The sequence below is a fragment of the Hyposmocoma kahamanoa genome, unplaced genomic scaffold, assembly GCF_003589595.1.
Source record: "Hyposmocoma kahamanoa isolate Upper Pololo Valley unplaced genomic scaffold, ASM358959v1 160, whole genome shotgun sequence".
Taxonomy (NCBI): Eukaryota; Metazoa; Arthropoda; class Insecta; order Lepidoptera; family Cosmopterigidae; genus Hyposmocoma; species Hyposmocoma kahamanoa.
This window is the reverse complement of record NW_020653575.1, coordinates 156,947-181,560: the sequence shown is the minus strand read 5'-3', so window position 1 is coordinate 181,560 and position 24,614 is coordinate 156,947. Positions and strand designations below refer to the sequence as shown.

Genomic DNA, 24,614 nt, shown 5'->3' with positions numbered 1-24,614 from the left:
CAGTCACGATCTCGTAACCATCAATAATTACAATTTTGTACTTTAACTTCATATGAATAAAGCCGAGAAAGTGTTTGTTGTGTTAGCGACACCAGTTCACCGAGTAATCGCATGTCATCGTCACGATTTGACCCTTAATTTTTTTGTGGAAAATCCGACCACATTGTGTAAGCGTGTTGCAATATAAATTTCGGAGACCTATGCGTGGAAGTTCGATAAAGTACAGTATATTTCTAAGGTAACACTTGCGATTAAAAATGACGCAACACGTTCTTTGCCACTTTGTCTATAGTAGTGTGAAAGAGTACGTCCAGAGAAGTACTGCCACCTTAGCTGTTTCTGCCGCCAAGCAGTAATGTGAGCATTACTGCGTTCCAGTTTCGAAGCGTAAAGGTGCTGGTGAAATTACAGGCACTTGGAACTTGTCAACTTATGTCTCAGGGTGTCGGGCGCAGTGGCAGTGCCCCTCAGATGTTTGTGATTTAAAGCTCTGGCGCACGATTTGTTTGTCCCGTCACTTAGTATTATAATAAAATCGGTGTCGGTTGCCACAACGGTGTCAGATACGATTTTTTTTAATATTAATTTGTCGGTTACACTCAAATATAAGAAAATAGTTGAGCTAATGTTGAACTTAGCTTTTGCTAATTGATGTAATTTTGGCGAGAAATGTCGACGTGTCAAAGTTCGTTATAGTTTAAAATATCATTTGCAATAAAACGCTATTTAGGTAAACATGTCATTTACGATAAGTCGGCAGTTATGGCTTGATATCGTCGGTGTTTTCTAGAAAGGACGAAAGCACCATTTTGATTTTTTTCATGGAAGCATGTTTTGGCTTTTAACAACTATTTTTAAATATTTACGTCCAGTTTAAAATTAATTTTTCGTTTTAATTAAGTTGAAATTTCAAAATTGAATTAAAAAAAACATCATTGAATTAAAACAAACATTTTTCGAAATGGCGCTTAAACGTCATAAACATAGCGTGAATCAAAATATTTATTATTATTTGTGTCATTTTATTATTCTTGCTTATTTAACACGAAGACATGGTAGGGGCGTTGGTTTCAACCTATGCATACAGAAAACTGTAAATAGTTACGACTTTATTACGATTGACTGCATAATTCGCACCTTACAACTATTCAGGAAGGACGTACGAAATTCCTTCATCGAATCTTAAAATTTTCTCTCTTGAAAAGTTGTCCTCGTCCTAATTAAGAAAGTTAAAATTGTTTCCTAACAATTCATAAAAATAACAAACAAAAGCATGATCACATGTGCCTTTAACTACCTATACAATGTCTGTATCGTTTTTCTATTCACCTTCAGATGGCGTTACAAGCAAATTTATTACGAAAGCGCCATCTATGTTCGAGTAGCAATAACTTTATAACATAGGAGTTCCTAGCTTGCACTTCGCATCTAAATTGCGACGTAAAGCTTTGCCTATAAAACGCCTAGTAAAAATGTACACGCAAAAGAAATATGATGCTAAATAGCTCTACATTCTATTTAAGTATGACCCTGGTATCTGTCGCTTAGCGGTTAAAAACTACGCAATGCATGAGCAGGTTAAAAATTACTTTGTAAATCAATTGCGATAAAATTTGATTGTTTATAATTGTATATATCCAATTTCTGTATAACTATTTTGGTTTATGATAGATTATCTATCATCATATCTATCTATTCAAATTACTAAAATATTATATAAAGCTTTTCTGTTAGCAAATTGGACATGTCTTATTGTGTACACAATACATATGTACAATAAGATTCCGAAGCATATATTATGATTATCATTTCCTAAGTTCTAAAATTTTTCTAAAAATTACATTTTGATTGAAAAGTCATATCACAAAAATGAAGACTACGTGTTAAATAAAGATGTATGGAAAGACGACATGGCTCTAGATTCCCACAAATTTGATTCAAAGTGTATCCCATAGCATTTAAGTTTATTTGAAAAGAGCGATCCCTAGAGTTTCTTGCTCGTTCTTCTCAGGGAAGTCAGCGTAGTGAACGAGCAGTAGCTTAAATGTTACGTTTTCAAGTGTAAATTTATTTTACGTATGGAATAAATGATTCTTTGACTTTGACTATGTAAGGATACAGTTCGCATTACTACTAACCTTAGTGGTATAAACCGCGACTAGAAACATTGTTGTGTATTACGTTTTAAATGATAAATAAATTTAAAAAAAAAGGTTCGATTGCCAGTTCAAGAATAATAGTGGTAGTTATGATTGATTATCTATAACATATGTGTATGTTACGCGATGACTCCAACATTTGTGAATCAATTTCGATGATTCTTTGTTTTTGTTGAAAAGTCAGTGGCCTCAGTCGTGGTTCCACTCAAATTTGAAGACAATTTTCCACATATAAAGGTGGCAAATTAGGGTATGAATCCTGTTTATTGGATTTCACCCACTTTCCGTTAACTGATTTCAATGAAACTTGGCAAATAGTTTTTTTTATAACATCAAGTGACGGGGCGAACAAGTCGTGCGCCTGATGGTAAGCTACACGCCTGTCCGTAGCAGTTGCAGTGCCGCTCAGAGCTTCAAATCGTGAAGATCTGAGAAGCACTGCCGCTGCGCCTATCACCCTGAGATTTAAGTTTGTGACGGTGTGACCTCCTTACACCATTATTCCACTTTTTTGTATCGCCTCTCTCCATTCGTATCGTATCGTTTTTTCTTCTTCTACTCATATTTAAATTGTTCCATTTTACCTCACATTCTGATTTCGTTCCATCGTCACTCTCGTGGCAGAGAACGCATCGTCTTCCTATTTTTTTTAACCGTTTACCATTTTACTAAAAATCTTTTAAAACCGGAATAAATACTTTTATAACTGGATTTATTACCATTACCCTTTACCCTTTTGAACTCCCGAACGTTAAACTCACTACACTCTACTGAACATTCCAAGCGGTACATGCTTTCACTAATATGAAATGTGGATTGCAAGCTACAGAATTCCACCAGCGCACAGTTGACAAGTCCCATGTGCCTGTAATTTCACCGGCACCTTGAAACCGGAGCGCAGTAATAGTCACATTACTGCTTGGCGGCAGAAATACGTAAGGTAACTGCTACTAAATGAAATTAATTTCAAGAACAACCAGTTTATGTTTGTTCCTCGTATGTCTGTCACTATTTTTCATAAATAAATTAGTATTATTCTTAAAATAAATTGCATTTTCATAAACGTTCTGTCACATTAGTGTAAGAATGTTAATCTCTTTAAATTTATCTCTCTCAGATTCTAAATTGCCCTAACCGACAAAAGTCATGTATTTACATCGTTATTACGATTACGTGCTATTCGTGACATTTGAGCACGCGTTAAACGCTCACTCGCTGATACAATCCCTTTATCATTAATCAGACGCTACGGTCGTATCACAAGTCTGCTACTTTGTCACGAATGTTCTGAAATTATTTACAAAGTATAGATTCTTTGATATCGTGAAACGTTCAAATTGTAATTTACTTCCATTAGGTTTTTTTACTCATCAACCATTTATACATTTCACTGCTGGGCACGTATCTTCTCCCAGGTAAGTATTTAGATCATAGCCAAGGTTTGGCCCAATGCGGGTTCGGTATTTCATACGTTTTGCAGGGTTTGTGAACCTTCTTTGATGCGTAGGCTTCATCACGATGTTTTCCTTCGTCGAAAAAGCTCATGGTAAATTTAAATTTTTAATGAATTGATATTCAATTATTTTTTTATGTGAAAGTACTCCACTAGTTGATTATAATTATTAATACAAAGATCGAACACTCGGAAAAATTTACTTCGATCCGGCCGGATTCGAACTGACGTCTTCTAGCATACCGTGCCAGACGCTATACCAACTAAGCCACGGAACGAACCAGTGGACCCCACGAATTTTACTATGTGCTTGTTGTCGTATCTTTGTCGTATTTGGTTTTTCAACGACTTTTTAGCCGTAACGCCATGTATGAGAAATCTATGAAAGTTTTTCGTCACCCAGTTTGATACCTTTACAGCTACCAGCCCCGGCCAGAGCTTAGTTGATACAGCGTCTGACACGGTATGCTAGAAGACGTCGGTTCGAATCCCGCCCGATCGAAGGAAATTTTTCTGAGTGTTCGATCGTTGTATTAATAATTCTAATAAACTGGTAAATTTCAAATTAAATTCTAAAAACTCAGAGGTGTGAACCTGGATTCGAACCCATGCGGCTTTAAATGACGCTATGAACACGATGACGGGTACGGTTTATCGCCTATTATTTACCATGAAATGATTGCGACCACGCACTGCAGCACGAGTCGTGCGTCATACCCTTCTAAAGGCTACAATTACGCAGCACAATACAATGCCCGTCACTAAAAGTCTTGGACCCATCTCCCGTACCACCAAAACAATGTGCAGATCTAGCCAGGTGGTGAAATGAGGTGCCTCATTTGTGTGAAAATTAAATAAACTAATTTTTAAGGTATTGAATGTCACGATGTTTGACCATAACGATATTCAATTTTTTTGGGAAATTACTCCGTTTGTTATAATTATGAACACAAAGATCGAAGACTTAGACAAATTTCCTTCGATCCAAGATCTTCCAGCAAACGTGCTATGACAGCTAGGCCACGGAATTAACTAACGGAGCTTACGTATTTTCCTATGTGCTTTTTGCAGATCTTCACTTTAGATTTTTAACGACTTTTTTGCTGTAGCGCCTTCTGTGAGAAATCTATTTCTTCACTCAGTCACGTACCTTTACAGATACCGCTGCTAAAAATTTCGCTCATTTAGTATAATTTACACTTAATTTCATACAATTCTATTTTACATGAAGTTATTTTTGTATAAAAATCATTTTATATAATTATTATCAATTCAGATGATTTTTCCAGATAGTTTACGTGCACCTGTAATGTGCGCCATACTTGTAATTGGTTATATATGAAAAAGCCGCAATCGAATTGGTTTGCATTTCCAAACATGTTTTAGGTCAAATTGATTTCAGTTTATTATTCTATTTAGTTATGTAAGCTGAAATAAATTTGTTCATAACTTATAATTGTTATCAATAATGGTAATAAACAATGTAAATTAATATTAAACTTTCGTCATGTTATGTGAATTGTGAGATAAAAAGTTTATTATAAATAAAATCATACTAAATTAGTGTTAGGCAAAAATATTTATATGAAACATTACACACTCAGAGATAACCATCAAAACTAGATTTTTTTTTCGTCTCCTTGTTTGATTGATCGATTAATAATTTTAATGGAAAAATAATTTAAAGTATTGTCCAGGGCTCCTTCAGTCGAAAGTCGAAACGCTAATCCAAAGTCCTAATCAATCTCACGACTGACTCTTCACTCTTCAAGCTTAGGCATGACTAAGCATCAGGGCATGACAGCAACACAGATAACTAATTCCAATAAATTCTAATGCATTCATAGGTCATGCCATCCATTCAAGTGCGATAAGGCACTTCCTCTGCATCTACTATAACAGAATTATCTGGAATTGCTGTAGGTATTTATATAATTAATTTATTACAATACATTACTAAATAAATATTAGACAACATCACATTCGTTGAGATATAAGTTGATATCTCTCATGTGCCTGTAATTTCACCAGAACCTTTCAAAACTGGAACGCAGTAATGCTCACATTACTGCGTTCCAGTTTAGGTTTTGGTGGCAGAAATAAGTAAGGCAAGGTGCACATTGGTTTTCATGGTGTCGGCATCTCTGAAGTCTCGGGTTCGATTCCCAGCCGGGACAATGTACAAACTAAGTTTTTTATATTGTCTCGAGTCAGGGTGTGTGGGTACCGTCGTTGTTTCCGATTTCCATAACACAAGTGCTTTATGTAACTTTGGAATCAGAACAACATATGTGATGTTGTCTAATATTTATTTGACGACTTCGGTGACCTAATGGTTTACACTGTGGGCTCTGGATGCGGAGATTCCGGATTCGATTCTCGGTAGGATCGATTTAGGAAATGAACTTTTCTAAATTGGTTCTGGTCTGGGTATTCTGGGAAGTGTCCCAGAGTGAATTCCATAGTTTGAGACCAGGCAAATGGTCTGGTTGTCTGGCACATTATAATTATTTATTTATATGTATTTAACTGACCCTACCGGATATGACACTCACACCCACAGAGTTAGAAATTTTACACTTTTATGCTTTACGCCTTAGTTTAATAAAGATTAGACAATTCTGGTTATCCTAACGAAGTTGTTTACACAAGTGTAAAACTATTATAATATCTAGACAAGCATGATGTCATTTACAAAAGTCTGTCGTTTCTAATCTATCTTCGGAAAAAATATATGTAACATAATGTAATAGATATTTGTCGTCATTCATATTATTAATAAAAATATTTTTAGAACAATTTTTTTCTAATATATTTATTGCTTTGGCAAGAACGAAGTCAACCTAAACTAGTTTTACGAATAAAAAAAATAGCATAAGGAAGGCTTATGTAACTACTTAATTATATCAATTCATTTATCATTTATTATCTCCCAATAAGTAAGCACCAAATATATTATGCAAATGAACAAAGAGCTTAGATATGTGAGGCAGGAGTCCAAATTAAATAAGTCATGTGCTATGGTAGCTAAAATGAACCTACAAAACAAAAAGTAAATAGAAAAAAAGTAAATATTTCCAAAATTATGCACTAGGAAATCGTAAACACTTACCAATACAATGATAAGTGTTTTTCAAAATTTCTTTGGATTGATATTTAAGCCAAAAATCTTAGAACAAATTACAAATGCAAAATAATTTATTCTTGTTCACCGAAACAAAAAAAAGAACAAACCGAATTTGAATGTGTACATCGTAGACACAATTAAGAGGAAAAGAATATGGGCATAGATTTTCCGGTTATAAGTCCTTTCTTACTCAAAGGTGAGAGTGACTCAATTATTACAAATTCTCTTCAAGGCCGGCAAGGTAATAGTACAATATAATCAACAATACATTACTGAAAAAGATTACACACTAATTGAACCACAGTACAAGAGATTATTTTGCGTTGTCCAGTACATGACAAAACATCGATCTCAGGTTATTGATCTTAGGATGTAACTCAAGGTGAAGCACAATCACTCAATCACATTTAAGACCCAACACGTTAAAAATAACCACCATAACAAGGTCTGTTACACAGTACGTACACTATTACTTAGGATTAATAAATAGCTGGACAAAGGTTCATTTTCTGTTATCAAACAAGTATATGCTTGATCGAAAAATGAGACTGCATTTACGTAACCCGCCGTGTCGTTTTGTAACACCAACTTTAACCTTAAGATCAGTTTTTGTCAAGTAAACTTCTAAAGAACTTCTGGAACTATGCATTGATGGAAAACAAACAAAAAAGTTTTACTTTATAGACGAGTATAAATATAAACGTAGTGAGCATACCCGGCCAGTCGTTATTGTGGAACTGAGCGCACAGTGAGTATCTTAATCGGACTTTGTGACCCGCGGTTAAGATCACTGATCTCGCCACAAAATGGGGACAATCACACGAAACGTCTTTATGTGTTTACTTCTTACTACAATAAGTGCTCGCGTAATTTTAGAAGACTACGAGAAAACCAGAAACAACCTACTCGAAGAAGAGACTGTACATGCTCTCGGAGGAAAACTAAAACTCGATGATGAAGAAGAAACACTAAACAAAATATTGATGCAGCTCAAAGAAGTTGAAATAAACGAATACTTTAAAAATCCGCACCGGTTCAACTTCTCAAAACACTATTTCACATACAGAGACGAAATCAGCAACTCAAAAGTGTATAAGATAATCAAACGGATGCCCAAAGGCGGAGCATTGCATATACATAGTACACTGATGTTAGGTGCGGATTATTTGTTAAATCTGACGTATGAAGACCACTTATACACGTGCTACACGGACGACGTTTTCGAATTACAGTTCTCAGAGGTTATTCCACAGCGGTATTGTCCAGTTAAATGGACTCTCCTTAGCGAACTACGGAATGCATCCGATGACGTCAAAGCGTTTGATGCGGCTATAAAACAACATTTCACCCTATACACGAAAGAACAAGAAGATATTGACTCTGTTTGGAAAAGATTTAACAAAGTATACTATGCAATTAAATCTCTAATATTGTACAGACCTGTGCGAGAAAAATTCTTCTATGAATCTTTGAAAAGATTTTACAACGACAATGTCATGTACATTGAAATAAGAAGCGGTTTACATAGCTTATATGAACTAGATGGAACGCAACATGAACGAATGTATATGGTGAAATTATACCAAAACATTACAAAGAAATTCAGAGAAGATTATCCAGATTTTATAGGTATTAAATTGATTGTAACAAAACACCGAGGATCGGACATCGACCAAATTCGCCAAGCATTGGACTTTGCTAGACAAATTAAAAGGGAAGTTCCTGAAATGTTCGCTGGATTTGACTTAGTAGGGCAAGAGGACAAAGGAAAACCCTTAGTAGACTTTCTTCCAGCTCTGTTAGAGGCCAAAGAAGAAATGAACTTTTACTTTCACGGTGGAGAAACAAATTGGTTTGGCATGGCGACTGATGAAAATTTAATCGATGCAGTATTGTTGGGATCTAAAAGGATCGGACATGGTTACGCGCTGACGAAGCACCCTACTTTGATGGCAACTATGTACAAGAACGATATCGCAGTGGAAGTGAATGTAATATCAAATGCTGTGCTTAGTTTAGTTCGTGATGTGAGAAATCATCCGTTAGCAGTATATCTGGCTTTGGACTTTCCTGTAGTATTGTCCAGTGATGATCCAGGTGTCTGGGGTGCAGAACCGTTGTCACACGATTTCTATATATCTTTTGTAGGTGTGGCAAGTAGACATGCTGATCTCCGTACCCTGAAACAGTTAGCTTTGAACTCAATTAAATATAGTGCTTTAGACAGTAACGAGAAAGAAAATTTCTATAATGTCTTTGATATAAGGTGGAGAGAGTTTGTGAAAAATGAAATTACTTTGAACTCGTAAGGTAGAAAAGCTAGTATTTAATTCATGAGTGATTTTAGTCAAAAGGGGCACATCCAAATCTTGGGCATTAAGTTTTGTTGATATAAAATGAAGACGAAAATGCCTTGTGTCAAAAAAAATATTCTATACTTAGTAAAATCGCATTTGAAACTTTGGTTATAGAAGTTCGCGCCAAAACACCTAGTCCAGAGATAAGACGTTATTTTATTAACCTTTAATCAATGATATCTATGTATTAGAGTGCCAACATTTTGGATCTGATGTGGAATTGTGAACCGCAAGTGAAATTTGAACGTAGAGATTGAAACGTCAGTTTATAGATTTATGTCACTGCTGATTGGCATTTCAAACAGCTGCGTTCGTTTCGCTTACACTGAATAGAAAATTGTTATGATTAAACGTCGCAGTATTTTGCACTTTCTACATACATGATTAATTAAATATTAATCAGGAGTAGTAGTGTTATGATAGTTTAGGTACACAACGTAGGTAGATATTAATATTATATTTGATTTGATTTTATACAAAAATTTGTTTTTTTTTTCTTAAATCTAAACACAAAACATATTTAGATATGTGCTTGAAAATATTAATTTATGAATTCTTTATCATGTCTTCGTGTCGTCACATCAACGACGTGCATGGTTCTTAGTTGCAAACTTATCTAATGTTAAAAGTCATATATTATCATTACTTCTGTTAAAGAAATGGTGTCATTACAACCGATGCTTATTTCTACATTTTTTAAATAACACCATGTGATTTTTGTTTCTGGGTTATCAATAGGTATTATTTTCTAATTGGTTGATAACCAATGATTTTAACAGTGTTACAACCAATGATTTTAAAAATCATTGGTTGTTACACAAACATGAAAAATCTTTATTTCCCTAGTTTTATGACCAGGATAACGATAAGTTGAGATTTGTATACCATTAAGAAAACGTACAAATTTCCGGGTTTTTCTAAAGATATTTTATCTGGGTTTTTCTAAATAAGTTTGAAGATAAGAAATGAAATGAAATGAAATGAAATTTGTTTATTTGTGTGATTTTTTGGTGTAACAATTTGATGTTTAGTAAATAACAGTGCTAAGTATCACAAAAAATCTACCAATAATGGCGGACAAATATTCTTAAGTAAACTATTACAAATTGTTGAAGTCATTAGTTCAAAGTATTACATTTAAATCTATTATTATCTAATCATTTTCTAGTTATAATTATCATATAAGATGTCAATATTGAATTATCATTAGATTTTACATGTATTTTACATGATGGAACATTGCATTTCAAATCAATAGTATATTTAAATAAATAAATAATTGAAATATGTAGATTTGCTAGATTATGTAAATATCACTAAGTGACACTGTAAATAAACAGAAATGGGTATATTTAGTAGCAGTAGAGCTCCTTGTGAAAGGGTTCGTCCAGAGTAGTACCTACTGCCATATCTGCCGCCAAGCAGTAATGTCAGCATTACTGTGTTCCGGTTTTGAAGGGTAAGGGTGCTGGTGAAATTACAGGCACATGGGACTTGTCAACTTACGTCCAGGGTGACGGGCGCAGTAGCAGTGCCCCTTTTCTTCTCTTCTCTTTGCATATAGCATTCTTTATCTTAGCAATTTAAAGCTCTGAGTGGCACTGTAATTGCCATGGACAGGCGTGTAGCTTACCATCCGGCGCACGATTTATTCGCCCCGTCACTTGATGTTATAAAAATATATATGTATATACCACTGTGACAGCCACTAAAATAAAACATATTTTATTTTGTTTACCTCGACGTTTCGGACATATTGCAACGTCCATGGTCTCGAAGGGACTGATTGCAGTTTTGGGAGTTCCTATATTGGGCAGACAAAATGCACCATTGCGGAAAGAGTTAAAGAACACATCGCGGCTGTTAATAACTGTCTGCTCAATAAGTCTGCAATAGCCGGGCATTTGCTGGAATCAGGACCAAACCACTGGAATGAGCTTCATAATCCCAAGATCCTTTCTACAGAACGTCATCACTATAGTAGAATCGTACGTCAAGCTATTGAAATTAAAAAACACCGTAATTTCAACCGAGAAGGTGGTTTTAAGCTTTCATCATCATGGGATCCAGTTATCAGCAAGTGTAAACTACATGAAGTATCGCCCGACAAGTCGCCGGATGTCGTGAGTGTTGTGTCTCGGTCTAGTGAGAACCATAGTGTAAAAATAAATAATGAAGATCAAGTGTGGGTAGTTAGAAAAACTCGCACGGCTAGAAGTTGCTGACACCCGCCTCTTTAGTCCCTTCGAGACCATGGACGTTGCAATATGTCCGAAACGTCGAGGTAAATAAAATAAAATATGTTTTATACGTGATTAAGTCCCGAATTAAAAATCAAATAATGTGTAGAAATCGTGAAAGTTTAAATCAAATCACTTAAACAAAGTTTCAAAGGTGTAGCTACTCTTTTGTACAAAGGATAAATAGAAACCAATACTAGTAAACAGCCCATGATTTTGAGCAGAAATAGGTTAAACTCCGGCTTTGGGTGAAAACCGGTTAACACCCGGGCGCATTGATTGGATTTTAACCCACTGCCTATCTCTGATGACAGCTAACATCCACGCTCGCCTGTGTCATTCCGGTGGCACTGAAACTGTTATGAGTAGACATGTCGCCCAGGCGACACCAGGCGCACGACTTGTTCGTCCTATAGCTTGATATCATAAAAAAAGAAAGAACAGCGCGATTTAGACCCAAAAAAAACTGTTTCATATTCCAAAATAATTCTACCCAATTTTCGATCGGAATTAGTTTCTTAAAGTGATTAATTCTGTGCAATAGACAGAGTGCGTAACTATAGGTACTGAGTCACAAAAGCCGCAGTCATAAAAGTAAAGTTTATCTATCTTAATTACTAGCTGTGGAGATGAATTTGTCTGCACTAATTAGTGGAGTATGGTTGAGTGACTGTTACGCCACGTTGCCGCGTCGCGGGTGAGAAGCGATACTGATCGCGGGTAAAATCGCGGCGCCTACAACACTACTCAGTAGGGTCTGTGGCTAGTGATGGGTGGTGCCTGGTGTGACGATATTATTTAGGTAACAGCTAATAACAGTTAGCCTATACTGCTCTCCTTGCCATAACGTATTGACATATCGGTAACTGTCGAGATATTGGCTACTAACGTTTTATTGTCACCTAAAAATGTCCATTACACTGATTTAGAATTAACAACAATACTGAAAGTAAATAAGACATTAAAAAATCAATTAGAGGGGGTTGTAGATCTTATTACTACGACCAAATATACATGTAAAAAGTATCATTGTATTTAGTAGGTTTATCAAAAACTTAAAACATTCAACGATTACTTTTGGTAAATTAATATTTGGAAAAAATCTGAAAAAAAATTATTGTTTACGATGTTAGTAATAGTCCCGCGAGGTTGTTAATATTTTACAAACAACCCTGTATTATTATGTACTAACACCCTGTACTACTATAGTAGTTCCATTGCCGGGTACAACTTCACACACGTTGCTTTGCTAATGCTTGCAGGTTTCCTTACGATATTTTCCTTCACCGAAAAGTTCATAGTCAATTTCAAATTTCGCACATTAAATTTCGAAAAACTCATGAGGTGCAAGCCTAAATTTGAACCCACGACCAACTGCTTGAGAGGCGATAGGTCAAACTATTAGGCTACCAGGGTTTCAACAGATAAGATTCGAGCCATATTAGATAAAACTGGCCTTCTTAACGACCTATCTCTAAGGTTATCAAATAGGTATTAGGACAATTTGTAATTTGGAGACAACTGCTCAGAAAAACGTTTTTGTGTCATTATTGAATCATTCTTGGCGTAGGTTAGTTTCTTGCTTCTATTTATTTTTCTTAGATTCTGGGTCGAAAGAGCTCATATTTGTTGTTCTATGTTAAGATCGCGATGTTTCAATTCCCGTCAGAAAGTCTACCACGAAATACGATATTACGTGACTGCGTCAGCAACAAAACTCGTACGTAGTTACCACATAATAATGTCAGTTTTACGAAGAAAGTAATGTCAAAATGTCAAAAACCAAAGCTGTTTTTTGACGTTTCGGAGTAAGGATGTCAAATCACAATCTTCGCACGCGTTTCATGGTAGCCGTTCCGATACGAAACTAAAACGAACGATTGTTTCATATTTCGCATTTAGGTGGACTTTTACATTCCTCTAAGCCGAGTTGTATTTTGGACCTATACAAGATGTTTTACGCATCCAACCATGGTTCATAAATCTGCCACCGTTAGTTGAAAGGGCTTGTGACAAAAACTAAAAAAAATAACTATTTTTCTCTTGTGGTAACTTCATACCTTAGTAAACTAGAAAAAAATTAAAATAGTAACAGACCGGTCTTTTTTACTGACCACGGCAGTTACTTAGTTTTTTTTTGTAAATGTCACATACGCCTTATCAAGTAACCACGGCAGAAATGATTATAAGTATCAAATATAAGTAATTGGCCGTTCAGCAATTTGCCAGTGCAACTATAATAAAAATCAACAATTTATTAATATATTACGGTATGTCAATGAAAGTGACAAGAAACTTACAACTCCCATTACCAAGCCAGTATTAATTTGTTTCTTTCAAGTAACAAACACTACTTTTGCAGCCAATAGCTCAACATTACATAACATTAATTATTAATAGTTATCACACAGCAACCATTACAATGTTGTTTAAGATGATCTAAAATCGAAAATGTTGGAATGGTGCGTGGAAAACGCCTGGAATTTTTATAGGTGCAATGTAACTAAAATGTATATTTGATATGAAACTGTGACAGTTTGAATGATTATCATTCCTACGACCTTAGGCTGCTACCATACGGACTGTGTGAGCAGTTTATACATATATACAACTCCATTCACTCGAAATCCACACCATGTAGTTGACACTGATCGCAAGCAGTTATCATCACGCGTCTAGCGCAGAAAACTTGATAGGTACCAAAGGGGAAGCGCAGATATTACTTCTAGCTTGTTACTTTATTCTAAACATTTGTTATTCCAAATGTAAACGTTAGTATAAAAATTCCCCATTTTATTTTGCGAACAAACTCACTAACCGTAATCCGCAATGTAATTAGCAATGCAATAGACAAAAAATTTTCTTGACAGTCTGTGGGTACCATAATTACATACATACTTAAAAATAGAAGAAAACTAATATTTTTTTCTTGATTTGAAAATGTAACGTGAAATATGTATCAGAAAGGCTTTCTTTGAAAAATAAATCTATCGAAAAATGTTTCACCGAGCTGTGATATTTTATTATAAAATATACAACACCTCATTTTTACTTTCGTTAAAAGTACCTATCTACTTTTTCTGCACATCTTATAAGAAGACATTACTAAGAAGGTACACATAAGAACATAATTTGTGTGCATTTGACATCAGTCTCACGTGATGGATAGTAACGATCAGGTCAACGATTGAGCACTTACACGTAAATGATGCCTATTCATTCTCGCCTTAAAAAAGCCTAAGTTTAAACGTTCGGGGAATAAGTCTGTAGGCAGAAAATTCCACTCCATAGCCGTTCGTCATATAAATGTGGATGCATAACGTTTCGTACGAATCTTTGGAATATCCACAACATTGGAGTGGAACATGAAGGCTACGTTTAGTCTCCTGGTGATGAAAAGGAGAAGAAGAAATTAAATCGTGCCATTCAATTGCACAAAAGAAGGTACCTTAAACCAGAGTGCCGGTGTCCTAAATCCTTGATTGAGTGGTCACGATGATCGTGCTCATATTGCGAAAATACGATTGTGTACCTGTTGCAAAATTATGTCTTTTCTGTAAGTACCACACTAGAAGACCAAAACGTTACAATCCTAAAATAAAATTAGAATCAGAGGAGTCGCGACTAGTCGTTCTAAGTCACGCCCGGGGAGCGTGAATGTTCACAGTTGCGGGTGATTTGCTGTCTACACTCTAATTAACTGTATAGCGAAACAACATGGTATCTCATTTATGTCGTTGTATGAAGGTAAAACATAATTATAAAGAACTGGCCACTTTGAAACGAAATAAAGAATTATGTCATATTCCGCAGTGGAAATTTTAACTTTGCTCGTGTTTCATTAGCCTATTCCATGGTATTACAATAGGGGTAACTCGATTCGACTCGGGGGTAGAGCCATGACATTTTTTAGAGCAAAAGTTTATAAGTTTCTTTTATAATTATTAATACAAAGATCGAACACTCAGAAAAAATTCCTTCGATCTTCTAGCATTTCATGCCAGACGCTATACCAACTAAGCAACGGAACGAACTAGTGGACGTCACGAGTTTTTTATGCGTCTGTTGTCGTGTCTATGTATTTGGTTTTTTCAACGACTTTTTAGTCGTAGCGCCATCTACGAGAAATCTTAAGTATTTTGTCACCCAGTTAGATACCTTTACTGCTACCAGCCGTGGCTACAGATGCCGCTATTCATTGTATTTAAATTTTTATTGAATTGATATTCAATTATTTTTATGTTAAATTACTCCACTAGTTTGGTATAATTATTAACACAAGTTTGTTTTAGTTTACTTTCTTTGAGGGTTTGTTGCTTGGGGTGCACGAAAGAAGCCTCCCCGTTCGACACGATCCTACCATTTATTTCCTGTACATCTAGACAACACGATCGATGAGTACCTTACGCCGACTACCTATTTCTGCCGCTAAGCAGTACTAATGTAGTACTACGTTCCAATTTAGAAGGGTAAGGGTGCAGGTGAAATTACAGGCCCATGGGACTTTTCAACTGATGTCTCAGGGTGACGGGCGTAGTGGCAGTGGCAGTGCCCTTAAGACCTTTATGATTTAAAGCTCTGAGTGGCAATGCAACTGTTATGGATGCCTTGTCGATTACCCTGGACAAACACTTTCACAAAGACCTCTGCTGCTACTAATACACTTTTCTGTTGAATGCGTGAGAAGGCTCTCAGAGCCAAGAGGTCATTCAGGGGGTCAGATATCGTAGTGAAAGCGTGTGTCTTACTTCGTAGGGTATTCGATCCAATGTTACGCTTATGCCCCTTTGGTTCGTGATATCTATTATAAACGTATGTTCACACATCGGCTGTTAGCCATCAACGTGTCTACACTAATTGATGTCAACTGACGCGGTACAGATTCATAGCTTCTAGAGCTATTACAAATATATAAATATTAGGTAACGTCACGTACATTAGGTACATACACATACGTTGCTCTGATCCCAAAGTAAGTAACTAAAGCAATTGCGTTATGGATATCGGAAACAACGACTGTACCACAAACACCCACACCCGAGACAATATAGAAAAGATAGTTTTCACCTTGGCCCGGTCGGGAATTGAACCCGGGAGATGGCGACATCATGAAAAAAATTTTTCGAAGCTGTAAACCCAAAATTATGTTATATAATAGCTTAGTACGCAGTATCTTGGAGTACTGCAGTGTTGTTTGGAGACCACACTACGCAACACACTCCTTACGTTTAGAACGCATTCAAAAAAGATTTGTTTGGCACTTAATGTACTCATGTGGAATCTCCAAGAAAAAACTCTCCTCGTACCAGCGTCGTTTATCACATTTCAATGTGATGTCTTTGGAGAAACGTAGAACTCTTTTGGATATGTCATTTGTGTCAAAAATATTTCGTCATGAAGTGGATTGCTCTCATTTGCTTCAAAAATTCAAATTGCGTGTTCCCTTTAGATATCCGCGTAACAAAATTAGTCCATTAAGTGTCCCACCTCGTAAAACTGTATTTGGCTCAAACTCACCCGTCGCAAGGTTGAGTAGAACGGTGAATGGTTTCAGTGATAGCATTGACATTCACCACGATTCACCTCTCAAGATTCGGAAGAAAATTTCTCACTTACTCGACTGTACCAAATAAGTGACCTTCAGTATATTGTGCTCCATATTGTGATCTTTATTGTTTACTTTATTTAGACACTGTTAGTTTTTAGTTTTTATTAGACATTGTTAGCTTTTAGTCAGTGCATGTTGTGTTTACCTTTAAGTGTTTGTGGCAATTAGATTATAAAATAATATATGTATATCGAATATAAGTAATATTGTACGCAACGTTGGTGAACCTAATAAATAAAATAAAATAAATAAATAAATAAATAAAACCGGTGTCTAACCCAATAATCCACAGTGATCGTCGCAATGTATAATAAGTAATATCACTAAGTGCAATTGCCGGTTACAAATGTGTCGATCATTTTATAAGTGGTGTAAGGCCATATTTTAAAACACATATTTTTTTGCTTAAAAGTATCACATTTAGTCATATCTTTCATTATAAAAGGGAAGCAACTCCAATAATTGCACTAACATCCCATAGATGGCATTAGGTACTAGTTTACTCAGCGAACTAAAATTACTACACTTATTTACATTATTACTATATTACTCAAAGGTCATTATTTCAAAATGTAATTGCAAGGACATAAAAGACTTTTACAATGAACGACACAAATAATTGTATAATGTTATACTAAATAATTATAAGACAACCAACACACATGCAAATTTAATCTATATATCTACTAAACTTACAGGTGTTTTATCTATATTCTGTGAGTGAATCCTTGAGCCAGTGAAAAGTACATCTCGAAACAAGCTGAGTTAAAAAAAGAGTGTGTTCGCAAAAATCTAGTCCGGCATTGTCAAACTTCTCAGATTTATTATATCCAGCCGTGTCCAGCTACTGAGAAGTTTGCCAATGCCGAACAATGTTTTTGCGACACCCCTTTTAAGATTTATTTAAGTGACGAATACTAGCCTATGTCTTTCCCTTAGGACCCATGAATCTCTATTCCAAAATTCATCTAAATTTGTTTGGCGGTATAGTTTATTATTAGTTTTTAAATGTTAATTTGGATATTTCATAAATTGTAGAAAATGTCTGTTAGGAAACAGAATTCCTGTCGTCCTATCGGTTCCACGAAAGTCTTTAAATAAATATGTCGATAAGCAATGATATCTTCACATGCTGCGATAATAATTATACATGCTATGAGGGAAAATGCTTACAAAAATAAAATATTATATTCTAGTATCTCGACGCGTCCCGACATGTCAAGACATGTAGTCCTTCTCGACATAGTTCTAAAATTTTGATGTTATCATATTTGTATAAACATGAATTACTGATTATGAATAATAAATGGAATACACTACCGGCATTTCTCCGAAAACTACAATTTAGGGCTAGTCAAGGCTGGAATGAATAGGTATTTTGTAAACACAGCTGTACTATCGTTCGGCCATATCGCCGCTTACTTTCAAGTGAGTTTGTGGCCAATCGTGCGTCCTTTTACATAAAAGAACTTCCTATAATAATTAATTGTTCATTTTATTCCATAAATGGTTACCAGTTACAATTGTTACTGTTCTACTTGTCGTACAGTTTTAATCCAGCGTTTCGCATTTATACCACCACAAAATGCGGACTGTAATGCGAAACCTAATCACATGCTTTGCTGTCACAATAATAGATGCAACCGTAAACCTTGACGACTACGAGAGAACCAGAAACAGCTTACTCGAAGAAGAAAACGTGCATGCACTAGGAGGAAAACTACACCTCGATAATGACGAAGCAATACTAAACAAAATATTGAAACAGCTCAAGGAAGCTGAAGTAGACGAGTCCTTTAAAAACCCAGAGCGGTTCAATTTCTCAAAACACTATTTCACATACAGAGATGAAATCAGTAACTCGAAAGTGTATCAGATAATCAAACGGATGCCCAAAGGTGGAGCATTGCATATACATAGTACACTGATGTTAGGTGCGGATTATTTCTTAAATCTGACATATGAAGATCATTTATACACTTGCTACACGGACGATATTTTCGAATTACAATTCTCAGACGCTATTCCACAGAGACATTGTCCTGTTAAATGGTCACTCCTTAGCGAACTAAGGCGTACATCCGTTGACGTCAAAGCATTTGATGCGGAAATTATACAACATTTCACCCTAAACACTGAAGAAAAAGATATTAATACTATCTGGGAAAGATTTGAAAAAGCGTGTTATGCAATGCAATCTCTAATAGTGTACAGACCAGTACAAGAAAAATTCTTCTTTGAATCATTGAAAAGATTTTACAATGACAATGTTATGTATATTGAATTAAGAAGCGGTTTACATAACTTATATGAATTAGATGGAACGCAGCATGAACGAATGTATACGATGAAGTTATATCAAAATATTATAGACAAATTCAAAGAAGATTATCCAGATTTTATAGGTATTAAATTGATTGTAACAAAGCACCGAGGATCGGACATCGAACAAATTCGCCAAGCATTGGACTTTGCTAGACAAATTAAAAGGGAAGTTCCTAAAATGTTCGCTGGATTTGACTTAGTAGGGCAAGAGGACAAAGGAAAACCCTTAGTAGACTTTCTTCCAGCTCTGTTAGAAGTCAAAGAAGAAATGAATTTTTACTTCCACTGTGGAGAGACAAATTGGTTTGGCATGGCAACCGATGAAAATTTAATCGATGCAGTATTGTTGGGATCTAAAAGGATTGGACATGGTTATGCGCTGCTAAAACACCCTACTTTGATGAAAATTGTAAACAATAACGATATCGCAGTGGAAGTGAATGTGATCTCAAACGCTGTGCTTAGTTTAGTTCGTGATATAAGAAATCATCCGTTAGCAATATATTTGGCTTTGGATCTTCCCATAGTACTGTCCAGTGACGGTCCAGGAGTCTGGGGTGCAGAACCGTCGTCTCACGATTTCTATATATCTTTTGTAGGTGTGGCAAGTAAGCATGCTGATCTCCGTACCCTGAAACAATTAGCTTTAAACTCAATTAAATATAGTGCTTTAGATAATGATGAGAAGGAAGGTTTCTTTAATGTGTTTAATAAAAGGTGGAGTGAGTTTGTGAAAAATGAAATCACTTTGCAGTCGCAACACAAGAAAGGGGTATCCAAATTCGAGTGTGATTTTGGTCAAGAGGTGTACATCAGTTACAGAAAACTTGCGTATTATTTTTTGTTTTCTTCATGTCGTTACGTCGACAACGAGTGCCGCCCGTAGTTGAAAATTTCTAATGTCAAAAATCTAATGTCAAAAGTCATAAATAATCAAAGCGCCTGCTAAAGAGATTGGGTTATAACAACATACTGCCACCACTTATTTTTAAAATTGTTCAATTATAACGGTCTTCAAAAAAGTTTTTTCATTCACGGCTGTTATCCAAGTCTATTCCACCCCTTTGTATATGGGTGGTACATGTATACCTAGGTCGACCTTTCCCCATGCGTCCATTCACATTCGCACTACAAAGAGTCGTTATTCTAGTAACACCTATCCTTTCCTTATGGCCAAACCAACAAAACATTCCCTTTTGTACTCTAATCACAACATCATCTTGTACAACACCATTATACTTTCTTATTACGTTGTTCCTCTTTCTAACAGTTATTCTGGACTTACTACATAACGTTCTGTTTCTCTAGCAGTAGAGCTCCTTGTGAAAGAGTTTGGTCAAGAAAGTATTGCCACCTTGCCCATTTCTACCCCCAAGCAGTATTATGAGCATTAGTAGTAAGTGTAATTTTGCACCGCCCTTGCAGGATATCATGTGTAATAACCAAAAATAGTTATAAGTTTAATCGGTACCAACCAAATCAAATCTTTGCGATTTAAAGCTCTGGGTGGCACAGTAACTATTATAGGCGAGGGGGTCGTTTACCACATGACTTGTTCTTCCCGTCTTTTGGTATAATAAAAAAAGAAAGTCAATATTAGATTTTGTAATCATATTATTAACAGGAAGAATAAGAATTATTGTATATATAACTGGCTTCGTGGCCGAACGGTTACTATATTGGTCTGCCACGCAGAGGTCCCGGGTTCGACTCCCGGGCCGGGAGAAGTATTTGTATTCGAGAGTTTGGGTCACATTTGTGGTTATCTATGTGTGTCCATGGCACCCGCGATACAGAGTTTCCCTAGTACGGGGTTATGAGTGTGTGCGTTATTTATTTGTTGTTTTTAACTATTTTATATATTATGTTAGGTTAATTTTTGAAGTGAGGTTTATAGGCTTATTTATTATTTAAAAAATAGTGTACTACTGCATTAGACACATACATAAAAACATTAAGAGTATATAATTATCGTTGCAGATATAGCTCTACCAAAATCCTACTATAAAAAATAAAGAAATATTTAATGTAAAATTACGACAATTAGACTTAGAATAATAACGCATAGAAACCTAGTCCGCACACGCTAAGTGAGGCAAATTGAAGCGCGCCCAATGGGCCTACACGAGCGGGCGGGCCTCCAGTGCTCCAGGTCAACTTGCACCGCGAATAGATCAAGAATTTTAGCTAAAATGACGAAATGTGCGGTAAATGAGTGTAAAAATACGTCAGACAAACATAAAATAGATACTTACATCACATTCCACAAGGAAGTAACGCGTTTCCACTTGTATTTTTATATAAATATTCACTTAAACCGAAAATTAACCTACTACTAAAACTAGCCTACATGAATTTGATTTTTGCCTCACTTGTGACAGTTCGTTTGATATGAAACTATCATTCTATGTTATTATTCTAAGCAAATAGACATATTTAATGTGATGGTTTTTTATTTTATACACTAGAACATAAAATCCTATTTTATACACTAGAGCATAAAATCCTATTTTACGCAGCCTACACCCTAGCTAAAGAATATACGAACTTTAAGAGCATGAGAAGTGAAAAATTTTCGATATCAAGTAACGTGACAACAACGAAATTTGTCAAAATTGTTTTCTATTGACTTTTCATTTCGAATAAAACTTCATCTCGACTGATATTAGAATTGAGGTCAAATCAAATTCTTTTGTTTTTCAGAGATGTTCCAAATTTGAATGTAATAATAACATCGAATTCGATGTTATTATGAAGCAATAATAAGATTTTCACAGATAAGAAATTTGTTCTAACAAAACAGTTGGTCGTAATTTGCGGTTTTTGAACACAAATCATAGAGAGTTTATGATATGTGTGTAGATAAAGATATTAATTACACAGGTCATAAGGAAAATTTGTAAAATTACGACGTAACTCATATCTCGTCTGGTTTTCATACTTTGTTAAATATAATTACTAAGTGCATTATCTATTTCCCTATTTGATCATTCCAATATAATGATCTGTGGTTAGTGTTAATGTTTTATGTTTTAAATTTAGTTTAAATGACCAAACCCAGTTCTTACTGTGCTACTAAGTGCACAACAAGAGTCTTAATCGTGCGTCTCGCGTGTCAGATTGTTAATCTCACCACAAAATGCGGACTCTAATACGAAATTTTTTCATATGCGTAGTTGTCACAATCATAAGTGCTAGCGTAATCCTAGAAGATTACGAGAGGAACAGAAACAGCTTACTTGAAGAAGAAAACGTGCATGCTCTCGGAGGAAAACTACAACTCGATAGTGAAGAAGCAATACTAAACAAAATATTGAAGCAGCTCAAGGAAGCTGAAGTAGACGAGTCCTTCAAAAACCCAAACCGGTTCAATTTCTCAAAACACTATTTCACATACAGAGATGAAATCAGTAACTCGAAAGTGTATCAGATAATCAAACGGATGCCCAAAGGCGGAGCATTGCATGTACATGGTACACTGATGTTAGGTGCGGATTATTTGTTAAATCTGACGTATCAAGACCACTTATACACGTGCTACACGGACGACGTTTTCGAATTACAGTTCTCAGATGCTATACCACAGCGACATTGTCCTGTTAAATGGACTCTCCTTACTGAACTAAGGCGTGTGTCAGATGACGTCAAGGCATTTGATGCGGCAATAAAACAACATTTCACCATATATTCTGAAGCACAAGAAGATATCGACATTATCTGGGAAAGATTTGAGAAAGCATGCTATGTAATTAAATCTCTAATATTATACAGACCTGTGCGAGAAAAATTCTTGTATGATTCTTTGAAAAGATTTTACAATGACAATGTTATGTATATCGAATTAAGAAGCGGTTTACATAGCTTATATGAACTAGATGGAACGCAGCATGAACGAATGTATATGGTGAAATTATACCAAAACATTACAAAGAAATTCAAGCAAGATTATCCAGATTTTATAGGTATTAAATTGATTGTAACAAAACACCGAGGATCGGATATTGAACAAATTCGACAAACATTGGACTTTGCTAGACAAATTAAAAGAGAAGTTCCTGAAATGTTTGCTGGATTTGACTTAGTAGGGCAAGAGGACAAAGGAAAACCTTTGGTAGACTTTCTTCCAGCTCTGTTAGAAGCCAAAGAAGAAATTAACTTTTACTTCCACTGTGGAGAAACGAATTGGTTTGGCATGGCAACTGATGAAAATTTAGTCGATGCAGTATTGTTGGGATCTAAAAGGATTGGACATGGTTACGCGCTGACGAAGCACCCTACTTTGATGGCAACTGTGTACAAGAAAGGTATCGCAGTGGAAGTGAATGTACTATCGAATGCTGTGCTTAGTTTAGTCCATGATGTGAGAAATCATCCGTTAGCAGTATTTCTGGCTTTGGACCTTCCTGTAGTATTGTCGAGTGATGATCCAGGTGTCTGGGGTGCAGAACCGTTAGCACACGATTTCTACATATCTTTTGTAGGTGTGGCAAGTAAGCATGCTGATCTTCGCACGCTTAAACAATTAGCTTTAAACTCGATTAAATATAGTGCTCTAGATAATAATGAAAAAGAGAGGTTCTATGGTGGTTTTAATGATCAGTGGAGTGAGTTTGTGAGAAATGAGATCGCTTTGAACTCTTAATATAAGAAAGTAGGGTTGAAAATCGGATTCCGTAGCTCACATTAATAAAACCTTTATAACCAGTTTAGTAGGAGTAGAGGTCCTTGTGAAAGAATTCATCCTGTGAAGTACATATTGCCAGCTTATGCCGCCTACCTTTACCTTATGCCGCTTACCTTTCAAAACCGGAACACAGTAGGTAATGCTGACATTACTGCTTGGCGGATGATATTTTAAACTATAACGAACTTTGACACGTCGACATTTCTCGCCAAAATTACATCAATTAGCAAAAGCTAAGTTCAACATTAGCTCAACTGTTTTCTTATATTTGAGTGTAACCGACAAATTAATATTAAAAAAAATCGTAACTGACACCGTTGTGGCAACCGACACCGATTTTATTATATTACTAAATGACGGGACAAACAAATCGTGCGCCAGAGCTTTAAATCACAAACATCTGAGGGGCACTGCCACTGCGCCCGACACCCTGAGACATAAGTTGACAAGTTCCAAGTGCCTGTAATTTCACCAGCACCTTGACGCTTCGAAACTGGAACGCAGTAATGCTCACATTACTGCTTAGCGGCAGAAACAGCTAAGGTGGCAGTACTACCCTAGACGAACTCTTTCACGAGGAGCTCTACTGCTACTAAATGTTAAAAGGGTGCTGGTGAAATTACAGACTCATGGAACTTGTCAACTTTTGTCAACAAAAAAA

The 24,614-nt window shown here is 35.7% G+C and overlaps 2 protein-coding genes and 1 pseudogene across 2 annotated transcripts; all 3 read left to right on the top strand.

The window, feature by feature from the left end:
- Window positions 1-7,408: 7,408 nt before the first annotated feature.
- Window positions 7,409-9,119, top strand: LOC113240667 (adenosine deaminase 2-like). Its single transcript, XM_026478030.1, has one exon. The coding sequence runs from the start codon at window positions 7,546-7,548 to the stop codon at window positions 9,046-9,048; it is 1,503 nt and encodes a 500-aa protein (XP_026333815.1). The 5' UTR covers window positions 7,409-7,545; the 3' UTR covers window positions 9,049-9,119.
- Window positions 9,120-18,524: 9,405 nt separating this feature from the next.
- Window positions 18,525-20,155, top strand: LOC113225446 (annotated as a pseudogene).
- Window positions 20,156-22,408: 2,253 nt separating this feature from the next.
- Window positions 22,409-24,371, top strand: LOC113225445 (adenosine deaminase 2-like). The gene is made up of 2 exons (XM_026457760.1): window positions 22,409-23,844; window positions 23,991-24,371. Exons 1-2 carry the CDS (start codon window positions 22,409-22,411, stop codon window positions 23,998-24,000), a joined length of 1,446 nt encoding a protein of 481 aa, XP_026313545.1. The 3' UTR covers window positions 24,001-24,371.
- Window positions 24,372-24,614: the final 243 nt, after the last annotated feature.